The sequence below is a fragment of the Trichechus manatus genome, unplaced genomic scaffold, assembly GCF_000243295.1.
Source record: "Trichechus manatus latirostris isolate Lorelei unplaced genomic scaffold, TriManLat1.0 scaffold00130, whole genome shotgun sequence".
In the NCBI taxonomy this organism is placed as follows: Eukaryota; Metazoa; Chordata; class Mammalia; order Sirenia; family Trichechidae; genus Trichechus; species Trichechus manatus.
The window spans coordinates 1,964,812-1,987,524 of NW_004444066.1; the positions used below are offsets into that span (position 1 = coordinate 1,964,812).

General features: G+C 46.1%; 1 protein-coding gene across 6 annotated transcripts in view; it reads right to left on the reverse strand.

Annotated features, from left to right (window-relative positions):
- Nucleotides 1-11,738: 11,738 nt before the first annotated feature.
- ABLIM3 (actin binding LIM protein family member 3) overlaps nt 11,739-22,713 on the reverse strand; it is a 134,265-nt gene continuing 123,290 nt past the window's right edge. For 5 of the 6 annotated variants that reach the window (XM_023739161.1, XM_023739160.1, XM_023739159.1 and 2 more), the window contains 4 exons: nt 21,500-21,560; nt 20,767-20,774; nt 20,176-20,256; nt 11,739-13,865 (listed from right to left, as the gene is read on the reverse strand). In XM_023739161.1, the coding sequence (XP_023594929.1) occupies nt 13,752-13,865; nt 20,176-20,256; nt 20,767-20,774; nt 21,500-21,560 (264 nt within the window). In that variant the 3' untranslated portion in view covers nt 11,739-13,751. The remainder of the gene's footprint in view (nt 13,866-20,175; nt 20,257-20,766; nt 20,775-21,499; nt 21,561-22,713) is intronic. The other variant, XM_012557999.2, reaches the window with a different exon arrangement.

Here is a 22,713-nt window from a genome sequence, read left to right on the forward strand (position 1 = left end):
GGCGGGTGACCCGGACGTGAGGAGCCGCAGGATCCGGGGGCTACGGCGGGGCTGGCGGCAGTGGCGGCGCGCGCGCTGCGCTCTTCAGTCCCGGCTCCGCGGCCAGCGCACTCCGCGCGTCCCCTCCCCCCGACAGGATGCTAGCCGGGCGCCCCCGCCCCGCCCGCGCCCGCCCCTATACGCCACTCCCGGAATAGAGCCAGCGCACGCCTCGCCCCCTGTGCTGCCCGCGGGTGTCCCGTGGCCCGCACACCGCTGCACCACGCCCTCCCTTCCGCACACCCTCCGCACCCCTGCCGCTGGGAGCTAGAGGACCCACGACCCCTTCACACGATTTGGTTCTCGTGCCGCCTGTCCTATCCTAGTCCAATCAAGGCTTTGCTTGTTCAGTTTTGCTTGCACTCCGCTAGTGATGGGGGGCTCACTACCGCACTTCTCAGCTCATTCCGTTTTCGGATTGCGGAGACTGTTAAAATGCGTTTTTCGCCGGTGGAATCAAACTCCCTGCAGCTTCCACCCATTTTCTGACTTTGAGTTTATCTTCTCCGTTTGACAGGTCTTTCCTGAGCACTTTCTAGTGGGAGGTGCTAAGCTGGAGCAATGTTAATAATAGTGTGAAAGAAGAGTAAAATCATAATAATAAACAAATATTTTCATGAAGAAAACCACCTAGGAAAAGGAATGGCTTGGGACACTTCCAGTTTTTGAGGTTCCAGCCCTGGTGGTGCAGTGGTTAAGAGCTCGGCTGCTGACTAAAAGGTCAGCAGTTCAAATCCACTAGCCACTCCTTGGAAACCCTATGGGGCAGTTCTACTCTGTCCTATAGGGTTGCTGTGAGTTGGAATCCACTCGACAGAAGTGGGTGGTGTATATTAAAACATTAAAAAAAAATGCCAAAACAGAATGACAAAAATTGTGGAAATTAACACTTTTAGCATACAAATTACAGTGCAAGGTAAGTGTGCTCTTCCCAAGATAATTACGGGATATAGAAAACATTGCTGCAGGCAGTGTGATCTAGCAATGAAATTTAAGTTTAAAGCTGTGTGGAGAATGTCAACTTCTTTCATCCTATATCTCTGTGAAAATAGGTTTAACTTATTTGTAGACAATATCAAATGTCTAAATGTGAAACCCTGCATAAACTGAATTCCAGGTTCAAATGTCCTAGAAATTCCTTTCCTTCATGATGGGCTGGGTAACGGTTTTAGTTTTGACTAGGCTACTCCTTTACTTAGAACATTCCAGCATTGGGAACGCCTTGTGCAAAGGTACAGAGGCAAGAAAGGGCCTAAGAAAAAGCATCCCACACTTTCCTGAGCTGGGAATATTTTCTCCATTGCTTATGGGCAAGTAGAAATCAACTCTGTCTTTACAAATTTACATCAGTAGTTTGTTTAGTAGTGTATATGTGCGTGAACACTTGGAAGAAATGTGGTGTGGTGAAAAAACAATGGGATTTTGAATCCAAAAATATGTGCATTAGCTCTTGTTCTGCTACTTATTAAGTTTATAGCTTTCAGTCTATGAGGCTTACTTGCTCAATTGCACTATGAGAAACCTTATATCGACCTCACGGGGGTGTTAGGAGAGCAAATGAAATTATACAAACCCATTTTATAAACCATAAATAGCTATAAAAATGTGAGCCATTATTATTTTCCAGGTTTCTCTTTGTTCCTGCCCACTTTTCCAATTTGAAAAGGTCAGTTTAAATTCTAAAGCAGACAACCAACAATTTACAAAAGGATTAAGTTCCAAAAGTTCATTGTTTGAACTCTGAAGCAGTTGGAAACAAGGCTATAAATTGTAGTTCAGTTCCCAGGCTGGCCTACTAATACTTTTTAAAACATAGTATTTCATTTGATATAAAAAAGTATAAAATGTTACTATGCAAAAACAGCTTGAGGCTTTTGTAGAGAATCTGTAGAGAACTTTCAAGGACTTTGGAAGTTTTTGCAGAAATTTGGAATAAAAAAGTCAAAACGAGAATTTTTACATGTCTGTGGAATAATTTATGGGGTTGAATTAACTGAGCTGTGGTCTGGGAAAAATATAAAAAGGTAAGAACACTGTCTGCCCAGTTCTCTTGAGGATTAACAAAAGTTACCAATGATGTCCACTAGGTGATGATGTTGGCTACACTGACTAAGTACAGCTTGGTTGCTGTAAGGGCAATTGAATGTGATGGAGAATGAAGTAGTAGCACATAAATAACTATTTATGAGTTTTGGACAAGGGATAGCTATATACTTTTTTCTGCACTTTTCCTTTAATGAGAGTCTGTATTCACCATAAAAATCATCCCCCCTGTTTATCAGTTCACTTAAGCGGTATTTATTGCACTCTATGCAGGGTCCTATTGGGAGACCTAATATTTAGTAGAAATGATCTCATTCTCAAGGAGTCTACAATCTAGTAGAGGAGATATAAATGTAAAAATGATTTTAATACAAATTATTATGTGAAAAGAATCAGAGGAGAGATAAATTTCCAAAAGACAAAGCAAGAATTTCTCACTGACCATGGAGACTTGCTGGATGCAGGGGCAACTGAGCTGGGTAAGATTTGAACATGCAATGAGGAGAGAACATTACCGGCAGAGGAAACAGTGAGGGAAAAGACACAGAGATAGAAAACTGCAAGCTGTGTCCGCAAAACAGTTTGGTTTGGCTGGAGTGTGGGGCGTCTGGTGGTAAGCACTGGGAAAAAGAGAGGAATGGAGGTTGTTGATGCCTGGTTTTCTCCTCTTTCCAGTTTTCTGTTTGAGTGCAACTCTCTGGCAAGTATCTTTGGGATCTGCCTCACATTCCTTTCCTTCTTGATTTTGTGATCAGTACTAAGTTTTCCAGGTTTGCCCTGTGCTTGTCTAAAGAATCTGTGTAGGGAGCTCCAGCTCTGTAAAAAGATATCAAATTTGGTCCCAGTGAACACCACCAGGAAGAAGGCTTTCAACTCCCTTATGCTCCCAGTCTTGGGAAAACAAATGCTACTCCCTAGTCTCATTCTCAGCTTATCAGGTGGAACTGGGAAGCCCTGGGAACAGAAAGAATAATTTTAAGGATAAAAGTTCAGTGAAAGAAACATGCTCTAGCCTTTTTACCTGTCACCTTGCCTCCAGGGTCTGCTTCCATCAGGGATACCAGAGTGACCATTCCATGACCCCAATCTGACCATGTCACTTCCCGCATAAAGATATTTGATGGCTCCTTTTTGCCCTCAGTCTAAAGTCCAAATTCCTTATTATGGAATTTGGGGTATCTTCTTCACTAAACCTCAACCCACTGTTCATCAGAGTAGACAAAGCAGTGACCTCAGGACATCCCAGGAAGAGTAGGAAAGCAACAAATTGGGGGTTTGGATCTGGGTTCTTGAACTGACTTTGCTGCTGTATGGATCTCAGTTCTTCCATTGGGTCTCCAATGTATAATTTCCTATTTTCATCTCTCTTTACCCTCCCCTGGCACCCCAGATTGTAAGAAATGTGAGGGCAGGTGCTGTGTCTTACACATTGCAATATCCCTAAGAGTCTAGCATGGTGCCTGAAACCTAGTAAGTGGTACTAAAAATTTGTTGTGAATCAGTGGGGTCCCTGGGTGGTACAAATGGTTAACGCTTGGTTGCTACCTGAAAGATTGGAGGTTTGAGTCCACCCAGCTGCATCTCGGAAGAAAGCCCTGGTGATCTACTTCTGAAAGGTCACCACAGCCATTGAAAACTCTATGGAGTGCAGTTCTACTCTGACACACATGGAATCACCATGAGTCAATCAACTTGATGGCAACTAGAGGAAATCAGTGAATAAAAATACTCAAGGACCTTTCAGGCCTGCTATTTTGGAATTCTATTAATGTATGTGACCTCCTCTGGAGATTGGTTTATTTGCTTATTTATTTGCAGAAGGAAATGAAGTTCCAGTGAGGAGTTCTGCAGGAAATGGCTTTTTGCTTCCCATCCCCACCGCATGCTGCTGTGGACCTGCAGCCCAGCCCACAGGGCTTCTCCCTTGGCTCAAGGCCCAATCTCCCATGATCCTTTGTGGAGAGTAAGCCCCAGAGCCCCTTGCTCGGGTCTCTGCCCAATGTTGGCTGTTGGATGAAAACTTCTCTTGTTCCACTCAGTACAATGTCACCATTATAACCCCTATCCAGGGAAATGACACATGCCTGCTGGTCCACCCTGAGCCCCAGAAAGGAGATAGAGATCTGAGTGGTGGTTGCTAGGATAAAGAGTTTCATGGATGGATGGAAACCCCTCCTTCCTGAGCACCTTCAGTTTTCTGCTCCAGGGCATGGGGCTCCTACCTGCACCCGGGCCAGAGGGTTCAGCTTCCACAGTCAACGGAGCCCAGTGCACTTGTGTCTGCAGGAAAGGGAGTTTTTGTTTTCATGCCCAGAAGCTGCACGAAGCACACCCCCTTCCTTTTTGGTCCTTCCCCCAGAAAACGGCACCTGGGCTTCTTAAGGTGTTCCTAGGTGGTGCATATGTTAATGCACTCAGCGGCTAACTGAAAGGTTGGAGGTTCAAGTCCACCCAGAGGTGCCTTGAAACAAAGGCCTGCCAATCTACTGAAAAATCAGCCATTGAAAACCCTATGGAGCACAGTTCTACTCTGACACACATGGGATCTCTAGGAGTTGGAGTTGGCTTAATAGCAACTGATATGGGCAGCCTCCTTAAGCGAGGCTCACATGCTGAGGTGCCTGCAGGGCCAGGTGGGTCAGGTGTGAGTGAAGCAGGCCAAGGAGTAGCAGGGACAGCAGCAAAGCAGAGCGCTCTTGTCCCATGTAAAGCGGCCAGTAGCCAGTCCTCTCGGGCCAGTGTGGCCAGTGGGAACACGGGCCTGGTGCGGCCAGATCTTTGGATTTTTCAGGAGAACTCAGAAATTCAGATTTTAGTGTAAAATCTCTTGATTTAAAAATGTTGACAACTAATTTTAATTGTTTTAGAACATTGCAGGAACCAACGAAACCACCCCTGTGGGCTTAACCTGGCATACAGGCCGCTCGTGTAGAAGCTGAGGGAAATTATTGAGCAACAAAGGCTTTTGGAGGGTCTGTCCAGCTGGATGCCTCCACCCGGAGGGCCTGAGGCAGATGCCCAACCCTGAACCTTCAGCATGGACTAAGTCCCTTCTGAAAGGCCTGGGCTACAGCCCCCACCTTCATCTCCCGGCTGCAGGCTGAGGCCAGGCTGCAGTGGTCTGAAGTGGATTTCACAAGCCTGGGCCATGAAGAACTTTAGAGAGGAGCCTTAGAAATTTGCCAGGCTGGTGTCTTAATTTGTCAGATGGGGCAACAGAGGCCACAAGCAGGGAAGAAATCTTGGCTGAAATCATATCACCCCATTAAAGCCAGAAAGAACCAGGAGTGGTGTTCAGAGCTCCAGACTTGAAACACAGAACAGAACCCAGTGCCCCTAACCCTTCCCCTCCAACTATCACTCTCTTCAGTTTGTGTAACACATTGGTGAAGTGCAAGAGTTTAACATGCAGCCTTGCCTCTGTGCCGCTAAGGGCATGATCTTAAATTTCTCTGAAACTCAGATTCTTCATCTAAAAATTGTGTTAACAACACCTCCCTCACACCATGGTCCTGAGGCTTAAATGTGACTGTGTACATAGAGGGCTTGGCACTGTGCCTGGCACATAGTAAACATTTTCCAAATGCCAGTTGGCACTCTATTTAGGGACATGGTGTGGTACAGTGGCCAAGTACGTGGGCTTCAGGCTCAGGTATCCCTGAGTTCAAGTTCAGGCTCTGCCACACACAATAGTGAAACCTTGAATGACTTATTTATCAAGGACTTAATCTCCTTATCTGTAAAATTAGGATAAAAATAGTACCCAGAGGATTAAATGAGATAATATATGTAAAGTGCTTAGCTCAATGCCTGTCAGAAATGTTCGTTATTATTGTAATCAAAGTGGGCTTCCTCTGAAGAAGTTGTCAGATGCTTATGGAAATATTAAGGGCTATTAATATGGCCACAGAGCCCTGATGGCACAGTGGTTAAGAGCCCAGCTGCTAACCAAAAGGTCAGCAGTTCAAATCCACCAGCTGCTCCTTGAAAACGCTATGCAACAGTTCTACTCTGTCCTATAGGGTAGCTGTGAGTTGGAATTGACTCATTGGCAATGGGTTTTGGTTTGGTTTTTGATATGGCCACACACCCAGGCTGCCCCCTGCAGGGAGTTTTATGTGAATCAAACTATTGGAAATGCAATCCATTCTGCCAGATTCCTCCTTCCTCATGGGAACACCAGATACTCCTGGCTGGGAGCACGACCAGGCTTCCAGCTCCTGTTACCCACAGAATCTGTGAAGAAGTGGGTAATCATACATAATTTTGTATGATTATGTGTATTTTTAAACATTTAAATATGGTATGATTCTTCCAGAAGGACAAAATGCTTGGGCAAGGTGGACAACTTCTCCTGGTCCAGGTGGACCAGCCCATCTGTTAGAGAGGCAGTCACACTTTTGTATGACAATTGGTATGACAGGGGAGCTTTGGAAAACAAGAGGCTCTTGGGTCCAGGCCCTACAAGCACTTTCAGTGACTGAGGCAAATTCTTACCCTTCCATGCATCTTCCCTGCACTTCCCCCGTGATTCCCCTGTCCTATCACGCACTCACTTGGGGGCAAATAGCTGCATGACTTACGTTGTAATCACCCTCCCTCACGCTGAGAGCAAAGGTATTATGTGTGTGAGACTCCACTGGCACCAATAATTACACTCTGGAATAGTGTATTTGTTACAACTCCTTTGGTGGTAAGTGATGGAATCATAACTCAAACTAACTTAAAACCAAAAAAGGCAATTTATTGGCTCAGATGGTACCTGGGAAGTTGAAGGCGTGAACTAGACTTTAAAGCAAGCCCGAATCCAAGAGTGCAAACAGGGCACTCGTTACTTTCTTCTCTCCGTTTCCAAGCTCCATCTTCCTCCATTTAGTCTTCATCTTCAGGTGGTCTCTTCCATGAGGTGCCAAAGCATGCCACGTAGCTCAGGCCTGCAAGTTCTTACAGTGGGAGATGCCAGGTGAAAAAGGTGCGTCCTTCCCTGTAGTTCCCGTTATGGCCACCAGGGGGCATTGATAGCTTGGTAAAGCACTTGAGCTAAGTCTGCGAGAGATGCTGAGCAGGTGAAAACGTACCTCCCCTGCAGCCAGGTACGGTACCTGACATACATCATTCAGTCCTGACCACCCTATAAAATAGGCGCTGTTATTCCCATTTTTCAAGTCTAATTTCATGTGGCTAGTAAATGGAGAAGTTGAGATTTGCCGTCTGGGAGGCTGAGTCTAATAGTCTGCCTTTAGCTATGATGCTATAATGTCCCTGCTGTAGCTCACAGCAGTAAACACAAAGGCAGCAGCAGAGGAAGTAAGGGACTCTGTCCAATGAAAACCTTAGCAAGGTCTGGGACATCCTGTCTGCAAGATGTCCCGGGGAACCAACTGGTGACATATGGGAGCCTTGGCTGTCTGTAGTGGGCTGTGGTTAAGGGCCAGCCCTGCTTGATTGTCAAAGTGTTTTGTCTTCTTATCTCTGCAACATCTTTAAATTGTTTTCTCTTTGGTCCCCAAAGACCAGTCAGTCATGAGGAAAGTGAGGGGATACAACTCGCCTCTCAATTCCATCAAATAGAAGTGTTTCTCAAAGTGTTGAATTTGGACTTTTGGTGAAAATGTGAGGTGAGTTTAGATGATACACAGACCAGCATATTTGAAGACTCACGAACTTATTTTACTTTATATTAAAAAGCATATAACCAATCCTGTTGTTGTGTGCTGTCGAGTCTATTCTGACTCATAGCGACCCTATAGGACAGAGTTAAACAGCCCCTTAAGGTTTCCTACGCTGTACTCTTTACAGAAGCAGATCACCAGGTCTTTTCTTCTGCAGAGTGGCTGGTAGGTTCCAAGTACTGACCTGTAGGCTAGCAGCCAGGTGCTTAACCATGGCCCCACCAGGGCTCCTTAACTAGTCCTACAAACCCATAATTTCACTGATATTGCTTCAAATATATACAAAGGTCAGGTATGAATTAATTGAAAGAAAAATACTATGTGAATAGTGTTGAGTAAATAATTTGACAAATGTTGTGAAGGTGGTGTTTGAGTAACTGAAGTTGGGACACACTGGAGTAGGGCTAACTTTCCCCATAAAAAAAGAGTACTTTTGGTCGTTATTTTTTGACTTGATTTATCTGCACACCACCACCAGTTACCATAGGGTCAGTTCTGACTCATGCTGACCCCATGTGTGTCAGAGTAGAACTGTGCTCCATAAGGTTTTCAATGGCTGATTTTTTCAAAAGTGGATCACTAGGACTTTCTTCCAAGGCACCTTTGGGTGGACTTGAACCTCTGCCCTAATTTGCCTTGTGGACTAACTCTGGACGATGACTGAAGGGCTTTGGTTTCTCCTGTCTATGTCCTTGTGCCAATCATATCAGCCAGGCCAGGTAAAGACTGAGAAGCTGAGGAAACAGGCAAGTGGGCTCTTGGGTGGTGAGAGCCTAATCCTCATCTTCACAGCCTCTGGATTTTATTATTCTGAGTCTCCCTCCACGGCTGCTGAATGGCCTGGCAGCTCAGGGCTGTGTATGCAAGCAGGTGCTTATCACTGTGTGGTCAAGATTTTTAGCAGCTCGAGGTCTGATGTAGAATGACACCTTTAACACTTAATTCCTTGTGGGACTTTAGGGAATTGGCATAATTCTGAGGTGGTGGTGGCGGTGTCACATGCCATCAAGTTGGTTCTGACTCATAGTGACCCCGTGTACAACAGAAGGAAACACTGCCTGGTCCATCTGAGGTGTTAATTGCTCTTAATTTTAGCAATGCTTTTTTTTCTCCTCGGATTTTGCTGACCGTGCTGAGTAAAAGCCCCTCTGCTCCACGTTTGGCCCTGGTCAGTGGCCAGCTGCAGCTGCTGACACCCTCCACAGACAGTCCCTATGTTTCTGTGCTGGGTGAGTGGGGAGGATGAGAGGCCCGAGGTGTGGGAGAGCTGGCTTTGTGTCCTGATCTGCTCCAACACTCAGTAGGCCTGCTTCCGTGGCTGCAGAAGGTGGCCATTGTATTGGCTTTAAGCTCTAACCTCCTGTGATTTCTGTGCTCCTAAGGGCTTGTGTTCTGCTTTACTAATATTAGGTTGCCATCCAGTTCGTAGAGAGGGTTACTGAGGGGCTACACATGTGCGTAAGAAAAAAGCCTCCTTCTGGAAATTCAGAAAGTCTGACACAAAATATTGTTGCGTCTGCCCATAACAAGGAAGATGGTAAGAGCAGTGCTTCTCAGATTTTACTATGCGTACGAATCACCAGGGATCTTATTAAAATACAGATACGGATTGGTAGGTCTGGGTTGGGACCTGAGATTCTGCATTTCTAACAAGCTCCCAGGTGATGCCAGTGCTGCTGGTTGGGAACCACACTTTGAGTAGCAAGGCTTAGAGCAATTCTCCAGCATCCAGGAGGTTAACAACCACAGTGCACGTCAGATAACCTCCACGACGCCTGAATGAATGAGAGGCGTCCTGGCCCTCTGCGAGTTCTGGCTCCTTCCTGCCTTCTTCTCTTCTAATCTCACACTCCCCCTCACTCACGTCGCTCCATCCTCACTGGCATTTTTATAAAAAAAATAATTTTATTGTGGTAAAATATATGTAATAAAAGGTTGCCATGTCAGCCATTTTTAAGTGTACAATTCAGTGGCACTAATTACTTTCACCATATTGTGCTACCATCACTGCTATCCATTTCCAAAAGTTTTACCTCATGCCGAACAGAAACTCACTCACTGGCGTTTTTAGTTCCTCAGTTACTCCAAGCTCTTGCCCACCCCAGTGCCTTTGCATACACTGTTCCCTGTGCCTAGAATGCTCCTACTCCCACGTGTCCCTTGGGTACTTGGTTCTCATCATTTAGTAAGTATATGAAGTAAGTTCCTACTTGTGCGTTTGTAGCCGCTATCTGCTTGTGCCTGCTCTTTTTCTGTTTCCTGATTTATAATCTGTTTTCTCCTCTAGACTTGCGTTCCATAAGGAGAGCTCACACCTGTCTTACACACTGTTGTATCCTCAGTGCTCCTACCTGGCAGAAGATGCTCAATAAATAAATATTTGTTGGATGAGTGTGTATATATGCAGGGAACAAAGGAACGTCTTGAGTATCCTTTTGCATATTTGAGCCATCTGTCCAGAGGAGCTGTGATGGGGATGATAGTTAGAATTGGTTATTATTGAAGATTATAGAATGAGAGGTCAGGAAAGGAACTGCTTTTAATTTTAAGCCACATCTCATTTTCAGAGATGCTAAAATGTGAAAAAAGTGTGCATCTTAGAATAGATGAAATGCAGTAAGTTTAACATTTTTTAAAGAGAGTTTAGGTCAAATTAGTTTATGAAATATTGGCTTAAACTAAGGCATTTTAGGACTTCTCAGAACGTTTGGTAAAGCGCATTATGGGTCTTTGCAGGCAGCGACGTAATGTGTTCTTTTTTATGGTTTTCTTTTTTAATTGTGGTAGAAGTGTATATAACAAAACATTTGCCAATGCAATAATTTTTACATGTATAATTCAGTGATGATGATTACGGTCATGGTGTTGTGCAATCATTACCACTAACGTGTTCTTTTATCCACATGGCTGAGACATAGACACTATGATTCACCTACCTGGCGGCCATTTCTTATCTGTCCTGTCTCTCCTCTTCTTTGCTAGCAGGGTGCTCGCTTCCCGCTATCAAGACTGAAAATGCCAAATACTCAGTTTCCCAGCCTTCTTTGCACCAAAGTCATGGGCCTATTCCCTGGTTCTGGCCAGCAGGATCTAAGGGGCAGTCTACTGACAACTTCTGGGAAAGTTTTTCTGTTTGAAAGAGACACACAAAGGGAAATTCCTTTCCTGTGTTTTGATGTGGTCGTGTGAGGACGTGATGCCTGAAGCCAGAGCGGCCTCTTGTAAACATGAGGGGCTATGCCTGAGGAGAAAGCCAACAAGCTGAGGATGGTGGGGTGAAAGGATGCAAAGAACCTGGGCTCTCAATGGCTTCACTAAGTCTGGCACCCTGGACTTTTCCGTTATGCGAGACAATGTGTGTCCTCATTGTTTAAGTCACTTTAAATGGGGTGTTCTTTACGTGCAGCTGAAAGCATCCTGACTTTCATCCTGATAAGAGCAGATGAGCTGGTCTCTCCAGTGAGACAGGCTGGAATGGACTCTCAGCTCCATCAGTGGTAACTGGGTCCTTTTCAAAGCTGTTTCCTCACTTATGAAATGGAGATAATAAGAATGGCTGCCCGTAGGCTTGTTAGGGGGTTGCTATGAGTTGGAATTGACTCAACGGCAACGGGTTTGGTTTTGGTTTTTTTGTAGGGTTGTTACAGAGGCTCTAATGAGATGATAGGTGTGAAGTCCTCAGCACAGAACTTGGCACATAGTTGGTGCTTACTAATGAGGAATTATTATTATTATTTGATCACATAATTTTTTTTTTTTGGTTGAAACATCTCCTAACATATTGCAGGACAGTGCGTTCTGCAGGAAATAATCTGGGTTATGCTTACTTCCTCAAACTTTCTCATTTTACCGAAGGAGAAACTGAGAGCAAGGGAGAGGCCACCCTCTAGGCTCTTTTATTTTGAAAAAATGTGCATGGTTCAGCCTTTTCCCACTTCACTCATTTCCACTCACACTAGAACACAACAGAAGGACACGGGTCTAGGTTGAAATTATGTGCTTTTATGGGAAACAAAAATATCCAACAACAACAAAAGCCCTTCAATCTTGCCAAGTTCTCACCCAGTGATAATGAGGCAGTTTCGATGATTGTGTCTGGCTGGGGACATTTCTCAAGGGTCAGGAAAGTTGAAAGACATTGGCCAAAAAGAGAAGTTGCAGGGAGGGTTGACATTTTAAGTGCAAGTATATGAGACCTCCCTTCCGGCCCTTCATCCCATCACCCTTTTAACTTTCAGTCTCTTCCCAGTTTACCGAAGATCCTTCTTGAATTTTGCTCAAATGCAATCTCTTCCAGAAAGCTTTCCCTGGCCTGCAACAGCTGCATAGGCCTTTTCAGCAATGCTACACTTTCTCGTGCCTTCTATCACTTTCTGCTTTACAGCCATTGGGATTGGGTACATGTCTTACTGTACCCACTATTAATAGGACCATGTTGATTCATCTCAGTGTTTGTACCCCCTCCCCCATTCAGTGCTCGGTATAGAGTAGGTGCTCAGCATCAGCAAGTGCTCAGTGAAGGTTTGTTGAACTCAATTCTACATTTGTTGCATTGCACGGCCAGCCTCTTGAAACTCATTATTTGTCACTTCCACTTCTTCATCCTTCCTCCATGACCTCAAAATGGTCCGACTCAAGGTGACTCCATGGAGTAACAGCACCCACCAAACATCACCAACTCAGGGTCAAAGGTTTGGGGAGGGCAGGAGAGAAGGTTGAGCTTTTCACTCCTGTTCCAGAAGGCAAGGAGGCAGGAAGGGCAACCACCAGGGAAATCCAGGATGGTCATGAGCAGTGTTGACCAACCCTTCATTTTGGAATCTCATAAGCAGCCACTCTTCCAAAAGTTTCCCTCATAAAACATGGCCATCTTTGCAGAGGGGGCTGAGGGATGGCAGGGGACTGGTATGGTTGCCCTGCCTGCCCAGGGACCAGCTGGCATAGACCTATAGCCTTTCTTTCAGAGGTGACCTGTATCACTTCTAGAGGGGTGGTCAGAGGTTGTCCTTCTAGTTGTTAGGTTGGGGCTATAGTGGGAACTTAGCCCCGTGGTGTGTTGAGTTGTCAGGCACATAGATTGTAGTAAGGCTGAAGAATACAGGCTGCAGGAATGGGCCTCTCCTTGAAAGGGGGAAGGGTCAGGAGATGCTGGGAGAAGTGAGGGAGACAGGAGGGTCCAAGTGGTTCTGCAGCTCCAATTCCAACAAGTGCCCTGCTTTATCTCCCACCCTTCCCTCCTGTTCTCCAAGTTGGGGCCAGGCAAAGAGGCCAGACTACGGGGCCATGCAGAAGTGGTGGAAGGAATGCAAGTGCCTTTTTTCTTTTCCTACCATGAGTTCTAGATTTGGACAAGCAAGAGGTAAGGATAAAGTGCAGGAAGAGGAGAGTTAACAAGCCGAGGAGAGGCCAAGGCCCTATTCACTTCTGTTTACTGGTGTAACGATTTGAGGCCCACGCTTGTAACTCTGTGACTGCATCACCCCCAGAGAGCACCGAACTCCTAATTGGGGGTGATGAAAAAATTCTCCCTGGCTCTCAAAGGCTCTCTATGACTTTGGGAGATGCAGCTTCTCCAACGGGGAGAGCCCCTCTGGGGCCAATAAGGTGTGAAAACTGTGTGGTCAGCATCAGCCCTGGAAACCTGGGAAAAGGGCCGAGAAGCAGAGAGAAGAGAGACTTCTTCAGGCACCTCCTTTAGGAAAGAGAGTTGGGTCTCGAGGGGACTTGAGTTAGGACAGATGTTTCAGTATAAAAAGGGTCCCCAGTAAAAGGGTGGGAGTCCCTTCAAATCCCTTCCCAAACCCCACAGCACTTAGAAAAGAGAAGGTAAGGAGCATAAAAATATCTCGATGACGTGGGCTTGCCTGGCAGTACAGACAAGCAAGTCTCACGGCAGACAGTGGGTCCCATTACCCGAGAGAGGATTATACCGAGCTTCAGTATAGAGATTTTACATAGATTTTTATATAAATGCATATATATTTAAAGAGCCTCCGCCTAGAACAGCCGGGCTTGCTTCTTCAGTTCATTCCTCTTCCAGAGGGCCAGCCGGTCAAACTCGGAGATGGTCATGCCAAAGACTTGGTAGAACTCTTCCTGGGACAGGTGGCGCTGAAAGGAGGTTGGAGGGGACACAGGGAAAAGAGCATGAGATGGGAGGTGGGGCTACGGGTGGTGGAGGCTGGTGTGGTCACTCTGTGCTCCCACTGGGCCCCTGGGCCTGGGTAAGGCCTGCGAGAAATATCTGCAGAACGAATGATTGGGAGAATGAGTGTCTCCCCGGAGTGGCCTCTGTAGCTGGTCTGGCTGGAGAGGCCTCACTCTCTGTGGCTTCCATTTTGGGGCCTCTCCTGCCCTGGACTCTGGTGGGACTTATGCTTTGCCTAAGCTTCTGGCCCACCTCCCCTTTCTGCATCCCTGCTCCATGCATTTGAGTCCAAAAGAGTATGGATGAATGCTATCCCACTCCCTTTTTGGAGGAAAAGGAGGCATTTTCAAGATTTTAGGGTGCATTTCCTCTTATTAATATTTTTACAAATGGCTTGGAAGGCTATTCCTCAGGCCAGGCCATGAAAAATTACTGTTCATAGTTCTCTACCCACTGAAATGTCCTTTCGTCTCTTTCTTATATGAAAACCAGTACATGCAGGATCAATCGTTGTTCAGCACTGATTAAACGATATTCCGCGTTCCATGGCAGGTTTCTTCTCCCTTTATTCCCTCCATCCCTCCCTCCTCGTCTCCTTCCCTCCTTTTCAAGCAGCCTGGAAAGTGTGATACATTGTCAAAACTTTTAGAGTTAGAAATGTGTGGCACTTAAGATGTAGCAAAATGGTACGAATTGGTGCATTGAGGTGAAGGTAGATAGGTGTTCATTGTACTATCCTTGCAACTTTTCTGGAGGTTTGAAATTTTTCAAAATAAAAAGTTAAAATTAATTCTAAAAAGAGAAATATATAGCATATATCCTGCCCACAAGCTTACTGGGTTCCTGTACTGACCTGTCGGTAGCAATTATATTAGCAAACTAGAAGGAGATGCAATGAGGATTATGTACACAGCCACACAATAATTAGCCAGTTCTCTGCCTACTGTCACCGTGAACTAACATTTTGGCCACATTTCCACAACATCAAGCAAAGGTAATGTTGATACTTTTGATGATAGATATAGTTGCCTTCTGGTGGCTTTGAGTCAAATTTTCAAAAATTAAAACGAGTTTCCTTTGAGTCGACTTTGACTCATGGTGACCCCATGTGTGTCAGAGTAGAACTGTGCTCCACAGGGTGTTCAATGGCTGATTTTTTGGAAGTAGATCACCAGGCCTTTCTTCTGAGGTACCTCTGGGTGGACTTGAACCTCTAACCTTTTGGGTAGCAGCTGAGCACGTTAGCTGTTTGCACCACCCAGGGACTCCTTTCAATACTTACCAGTACTGAATAACACAAACAATTCTTTGCTGCATTTCTATTAGGCTCAATAGTTTATAACTGCATTTCCATCCTCTTTCTTCTCAGTTAATTCCTCTCTACTACTCTAAAAACTAGGAATTATTTTTAATCCAGTTTTAAGATGAGAAAACCAAAACTCAGAGAATTAAAATGACTTACTTGCCTGAGAGAAAAAAAGAGAAGGAGGGTGGGAAGGAACACAGGTAAGTAGGAGAGCTGAGAGCAAAGCCCAGGCCTCTGATTTCAAATACAGGGGCTCTCTCTGCCCCCATGGCCTGTCCCATTAAAAAAAATTATAACCAAGTCTTTCTATTATGGAAAATTTCAAAAATATACAAAGCTAGAAAAAATAGTACAATGCACAATTAGGTCCATTACCCAGATTCAATAATTATCAAGACTTTGCCTTGATAATTTTACCAAGATTTGCTTCAACTATGTATTTCCTTTCTTGTTTTCTTTGCTGAAGTATTTTAAAGCAAACCCTAGACACTCTGTCATAGGAGCTCTGGTGGCGCAACGGTTAAGTGCTTGGCTGCTAACAGAAATGTTGATGGGTTCGAACCCAGCCAGCAGCTCTGTGGGAGGAAGACATTGTGATCTGCTCCCATAAAGATCACAGCCAAGAAAACCCTATGGGATGTTCTACTGTGTCACATGGGGTTGCTACGAGTCCAAATAGACTCGACGACACTTAACAACAACCCCTGACCCTGTGTCAATTCATTCCGACTTACAAATGCATCTCAAAAATACTGGATATTTTCACACACAATTCCATGAGCACACCTAAGAGAAATGGAAAATAATTCCCCAGAGTCGCTTAATTTAATACCTATCTACAACAAAATTCCCCTAATTGTCTCAAAAATGCCTTTTTACTGTAGGTTTGTTTGAATAAGGATTCAAAAAGCATCCACAAATTGGGTTGTTAGACCCTCCAGGTTTCCGCCAGTCCAGACAGTGCCCCTCCTCTTCTTTCCTGCTATCGACTTGTCCATATTTGTTTTACTTTCACTCATGTGAGTGCTGAAAAAATACTTTGGCTATGAAGGAGTTCTCCTCTGTCCCTTCCATAGCAAATACTGAGGGAAACTGTAATGGAGTCTCAATAGAGTCTCATTTGATCTTTTTGGGGGAGGTGGTGGTGCTACTGGAGGTTACCATTGATTCTCTAGCTGGTTTTCTCTAATGTGCTCATAAACCTTTTTTATGAGGCTTGATATAAGGGGGAGCCCTGGTGGAGCAGTGGATAATCTATGGCTGCTAACTAAAAGGTCGGCAGTTCGAATCCAAGCCACTCCTTGGAATCCCTATGGGGTAGTTCTACGCGGTCCTATAGGGTCACTATGAGTTGAAATCGACTCCACAGTAACGGATTTGTTTGTTTGTTGATTTAAGGGAGCTGCAGACGAAGCCTAAGGAGCCCTGGTGGTGCAATGGTGAAGCACTTGGCTGCTAACTGAAAGGTCAGTGGTTCAAACCCACTAGCTGCTCTGTGGGAGAAAAGACCTGGTGATTTGCTCCTGTAAAGATTACAGCCTAGGAAACCCTGTGGGGCAGCTTTACTCTGTCCTATAGGGTCACCATGACTCAGAATCGAAACAACAACAGACTCAGACTCAAGTAAGGTGACCACAATAGGACATGTTGAAAGGAGGCTGACTTCTCTCTCTCCTTTACGGGCCAGCTTGAGCCTCCTTTCTGCTCTAACTTCTTAGACACCTAATGCCAGCCTGTCCATTTTACATCCACACAGATATCATGGCATAAAGATTAAGAGCACAAGCACCTGGGTGTGTGACCTGGGCCAAGTTACTGAATCTCCCTGAATGGTAATTTCTTCTCCTGGAAAACTGGAGTATTCCGGTACCTGCCTCACGGATACTGCGAAGGTGAATGAGATGACACAGGCCGGTTGCTCAGCCTGGTGGCCAGCATGCAGTGGGCACTCAGTCACTGGTCACTATCACTACTGCATTGTCTTTTCGTGTGTCTGTCACATACCCCTCCAATCATGTCACCCCTCTGCTCAGAACTTGCTACGGTTCCTCATTTCACTCAAGCCAAAGCCAGAGTCATGGCAGCAGCCTGCGGGCCCTGCGTGATCTGGTCCCTGTTTCCTCTGACCTCAGCTCTTCCATTCTCCCCTGCACTCACGCGACCCGGCCACCCTGCCTCCTGCTGTCCTCAAACACACCAGCCTTGCTCCTGTGTGAGGGCCTTGGAACTGACTGTTCGCTCTGCCTCAAATGCTCTTCTTTGATTATATAAAAACCAAACCAGTTGCCGCTGAGTTGATTCTGCCTCATGGAGACCCCCGTGTACGTCAGAATATAACTGAGCTTCATAGAGTTTTTAATGGCTGATTTTTCAGAAGTAGGTTGCCAGGCCTTTCTTCTGAGGTGCCTCTAGGTGGACTTGAATCTCCAACCTTTCATTTAGCAGCTGAGCATGTTAACTCTTTGCACCACCCAGGGACTCCTCCTCTTTATATAAGAATGGCTAACTCCCTCACCTACTTCAAGTCTTTGCTCACATGTCACGTTTGCAATAAAACCTACTCTGACCACCCTAATTAAAACTGCAACTCATGTTGACACATTGCAGGGACTGCACCAATGTCAGAAAACAATTTGTATGTAAATTTTTGAATGAGAAAATAATTTGCACTGTAAACTTTCACCTAAAACACAATAAAATAAAAACAAAAAAAAACTGCAACTCATCCCTCCACCTAACTCCCAATTCCCTTCGCTCTAACACACTATATCATTTATTTATTATTTGTGCTGGTTAATGCTGGTCTCCTCATGAAAGAATGCAAGCTGCAAGAGGGCAGGGGTCTTTGCCTGTTTTGTTCTGACATATCCTAAGCACCTGTAACAGTATGTGACATATATAATAGGTTCTCAATCAATATTTGTTGGATGAATGAATGTCTACGCTGAGCTTCCAGAGGACAGATTCGGGGTCTCCCTCCCTCAGTCCCCTCCCTCATCTGGTGCAGGGAGCTGGGGCAGTGCCTCTAGCCCAGTGGTCTCAGCTCTGGCCACACGTTAGGATCACCTGGGGACCTTAAAAAAATTTGGATGCCTGGGCCTCTCCCCCAGATTGTGGTTTAATTGGCCTGGGATGTGCCCTGTACTGGTATCTTAAAAAAGCTCCCTGGGTGATTATGATACTCAGGGAAGGCTGAGCTACCTGGGCCCGAGTTTCTGGGTGGCCTATAGGATGTGAGAGAGCAGGGAGGACCAGTCGAGTCCCCAGACATCTCCAACTCTTAACGATGGTTCTATGACGGCTGTAGGAGCTGTCCCTTCAGCACCGCAGACACTCACTGCGAGGAGGCCCTTGCTGTAAACGTGGGAAGAATCACTTTCTTGAGCTGCTAACCCAGTATGCTAGGGCTGGAAGGACTCACAGAGTTTCCTGACCCCTTACATTCCTCACCTTCTGTCCCAGCCCTATAAATCAGTTGCCGTTGAGTTGATCTGACTCCTGACAATCCCAAATGTGTCAGAGTAGAACTGTGCTCTATAGGGTTTTCAATGGTTGATTTTTTGGAAGTAGATCACCAGGCTAGGTCTTTCTTCTGAGGTGCCTGTGGGTGGACTCGAACCTCCAACCTTCCAGTTTAGCAGCCGAGCATGTTAACTGTTTGCACTACCTGGGGACTCCTTGTTCCCAATCCTCTACCCTCAGCTGTCAGGTCAGAGGTGGCTCCTATGCCTTTCCCAGGTGGTGCTGGGCCTCTTCATTAAGTGGCCTGCATTCAGTTCCACAGACATTTCCTGACACCTCTCCCAGCCTGGACCCTGTGGTAGATGACAGACAATCTTTGCCCCTAAGAAGCTCAGGGTCTGTGGAGGAAATGGATAAGTTGTTGACTTGGCACAAAGGGAGTGAGAGGTACTTGATCTTCACTCTGGACACAGGGCTGAGGAAGGCTGGAAGAAGAGGGGAGAGACCCATCATGGGGAAGAGCTGGGGGAGGCTTTGGGCCACAAGGATCACTCAAGTGGATCCCTGAGGGGTAGGAGACTGGCGAGATGGGAAGGGTGTTCTAGAGAGAGGGAGAGGCACCACGGTGTAAAGGGCAGAGTGTGTTCATGGGCCAGAGGTGACCAGGGACTGGGATCCACACCAAGTGGACTGAGCTGCCTGAACACCGCGGCACCATGCTCAGGTCCTGGGCCTTTATGCTGTTCCCACTGCCCATGAGGCTCTCCTCCCTCTGTCCATCCATACAACCCTGCTCACCTTCAAGGTCCAGCCAATACTTCCTCTTCCAAAAGCCTATGTCAACCAATCCAGACCTTTCTGGTCCTTTCTGAATATAACAGTCTAACATTTATTGAGTACTTAATATGTGCCAGTCAGTGAGAAAGGCTTTAGGTGCACAGTCTCATTTAATTCTCTCAGCAACCCTATGAGGGAGATGCTACAATTGCCCCCACTCTACAGAGGCAAAGAGTAAGGTTTAGGGAGGTGGTTGCTTAACCAAAGCTGCCTGCCTAGCGATGGCAGAATCAGAGTTTAAACCTAGGGAATCTGACTCGAGATGTAGGCTTTTACCTTTTACACACTGCTGCCTCCCTCAGCCTGTCCTATTACAAGCACCAGTGTTCTGTATAATGCTACATAAAACCAGTGCATTTCTTCTTATCAACCAGACTGCAAGCCCCTTGAGGGCAGGGGCCAAATCTAGCTCTCTTCCCATGTCTGCAGAAGCATCAGCGCAGGTGGGGACACCTGTTGCTGTGCACCACCGATGCTAACTGAATGGAAAAGGAGGCAGCATAGAATAGCATGAACAGTCTTGGGCAGAGTAAAAACCTAGGTCTACATCTTGGCTTTGTCAACAGGCTGTGTGACCTTAAAACCATTTATCTTCTCATTAGGTTAGACCAGGGAACCTCTGGAATCCCTTCAAACTCAAAACCTCCCACCTGGTTTTCTCCACTCACCTCCAAACGCGTCCGGTCCACATCCTTGGGCAGTCGGTTTCTTCCTCTCGTGGTCACCAGCAGCAGCTCATAAGGGTAGATCTAAGGAGGAAGGAGGGGGTGTTTCTAGCTTGGGTGAGGGTGGTGGGCTTGTCCCTTTCCGCCATGCTTTGTGTCTGGGCTCCCTCCTCTATTCAGAGGAGGCCAGAGATTCAAATCTGGAGGAATGGCTGGGTCAGCCATCCTTGGGGTGGCCAACCAGCCCCCAGGCACCTTCTTCCAAAAGGCAAGGCCCCAGAGGTCCCCGAATACTTCTAAGCTCAGTGATATTTGGCAGTAATGTGGGCAGAAGGCCTCCAGAAAGTACATGTCAATATTTGGTAGTTGGTAAGCCTTGAGAGAGTCCTTGAGGCCTGGGGGATCCACCTGATTTCAGGAGTCAAGAGACCCAGGGCAGAATTCTGGGCCAAGGAGGGAAGGGAAATGTGAGTCTTGAAAGGACCCTTGGGGTTATTTATCCATGTTCTCTTCCCTGCTGTCACCCTTCTGCTGGTCCCCAGTGTAGCACTGCCAGGGTCCTGGAGACCTCCAGGGTCTACTTATAGCCTTTACCTTGTACTCTGTAGAGAGAAAAGAGAAAGACAGACACATGGAAACCCGTCGGTCTTTGCTTTGCATCCCTCCACTGGCCTCTGTCTCCACCCTCTCCTCTCACATGACCAGCCAGAGCCCCTGCCCTTGCTGAATTCACCTGGAGGATAATCAAGGCTGGTGTAAGCACAACAGACGGCTGGAGTTAGGGGTCGGGCTGATCTGGAAATATGGGTCTTAGGAAAAAAATGACTTTTGAGAATTTACAATAGAACTGGGAAGAATCTGCGACAGTGAAGTCCATGGGTGGGATCTTCCATCTTCTGGAGGAATCTACCTGGGGCTTTGGTGCTGGTCTTTCTCCTGCCTGCTTATAGGAGCTGGTAGAGACTTGCATGGGGGCATCACGGGCAGAAAGCAGGAAACTCATGGAATCTTTATTGGGAACAGTGTGCATTTGGTGCGTTTCTCTCCCCCAGGGCTGGCAGACAACTCTAGTTGAGCAGTACAGGGGAGAATGGCTTGCTGATGGCTCTGAGAACCCATATGGGACAGACGGCCTGGGGATCAATCACCCAAGGCCTGATTTGAGAGGATGAAAGGAGTGGAGGGGGAAGGGAGGGAATGGGATGTGAAAGAGAGTGGAAACTTGGGGTTTGGACAGAATCTGCAGCCATCGTTGGTGGAAGCCAGCAACAGTGATAAGAGGGGAATTCTGAAGTCTCGCCTGGCAGGCCCGCAGGGCTACGCTTACCTCGCATGCCCCAGTTGACGGCGTTCATGCTGTCATAGTGGAAGAGGTCTGCACTGGGTGTCTGCCGGGAGACAGAAACCAGATGGCTTGAGATAAGCTCACTTCTGCTCCCTGACATTCTCGCCATCTCCAGAAAACAGAGCTGGGCTGGTGGGACCTGGGGCCCTCTCAGAAGCCTTAGTCTCAGGTTGGGGTGATTTAACTCACTGCCATATCCCTAGTGTCTAGCAGAGTACGCGGCACATTGTAAGTCCTCAATACATATTCATTTATTTGATGAATTTCATCGCATGCTTTCTTTCATTGCTCAAATGCTGCTTTTTCTACAAGATCCGCTCTGCTAACTCTCTTTAAAAGTGCAATTCGCCCCTTCCCTGATGTCCCAATCCCTCAATTTTTTTTCTATAGCACTTATTACCTTTTAGTGCTTTATATAATTTGACTTACTTATTATTTACTACCTACTCTCTGTTTTCTCTTACCAGAATATAAGCTCCATGGGGCAGGAGTCTTTGCCTGTTTTGGTCCCTGATGCATTACAAGCACCCAGAATACTACCGGGCCCTGGAAGCTTTGTTAACCCAGAACTAAAACCATTCCTGAAGCCCACTCTTCAAAGATTAGACTGGACTATAAAACATAAAATAATACTCCTGAGGCGTGTACTTCTTAGTTCAAGCAGATACATGAGACCAAGTGGGCGGCTCCTGTCTGGAGGCAGGATGAGAAGGCAGGAAGGGACAGGAGCTTATTGGATGGACGCGGGAAACCCAGGATGGAGGGGGGGAGTGTGCTGTCACATTATAGGAATTGCAACTACTGTCACATAACGATGTGTGTGTGAATTTTTGTATGAGAAATTAACTTGAGCTGTAAACTTTCACCTAAAGCATAATTAAAAAAGAATACAATTTTATTTATTAGTTACGCATTGCACAGTCCTATAATAGTCATAATTATAATGGCAATGAACATGAAAGTTCATCGACAATCCTTACACCCTAACATATCACTTGTTTCTATTTTCTCTTGGATTCCTTCAACAAACATTATGCAAAGCAAAAAAAAAAAAAAAAAAAAGAACACTGCCTGGCTTACATAATAAACGTTCAGTGAACACCTGTTGAGTGAGTGAATGTCTGAACTCTGAGCATGGTAAGGACAGGGTCCATGTGCTCCTCTTCAGAGAATGGTTTATTAGCACCAGCCATTGC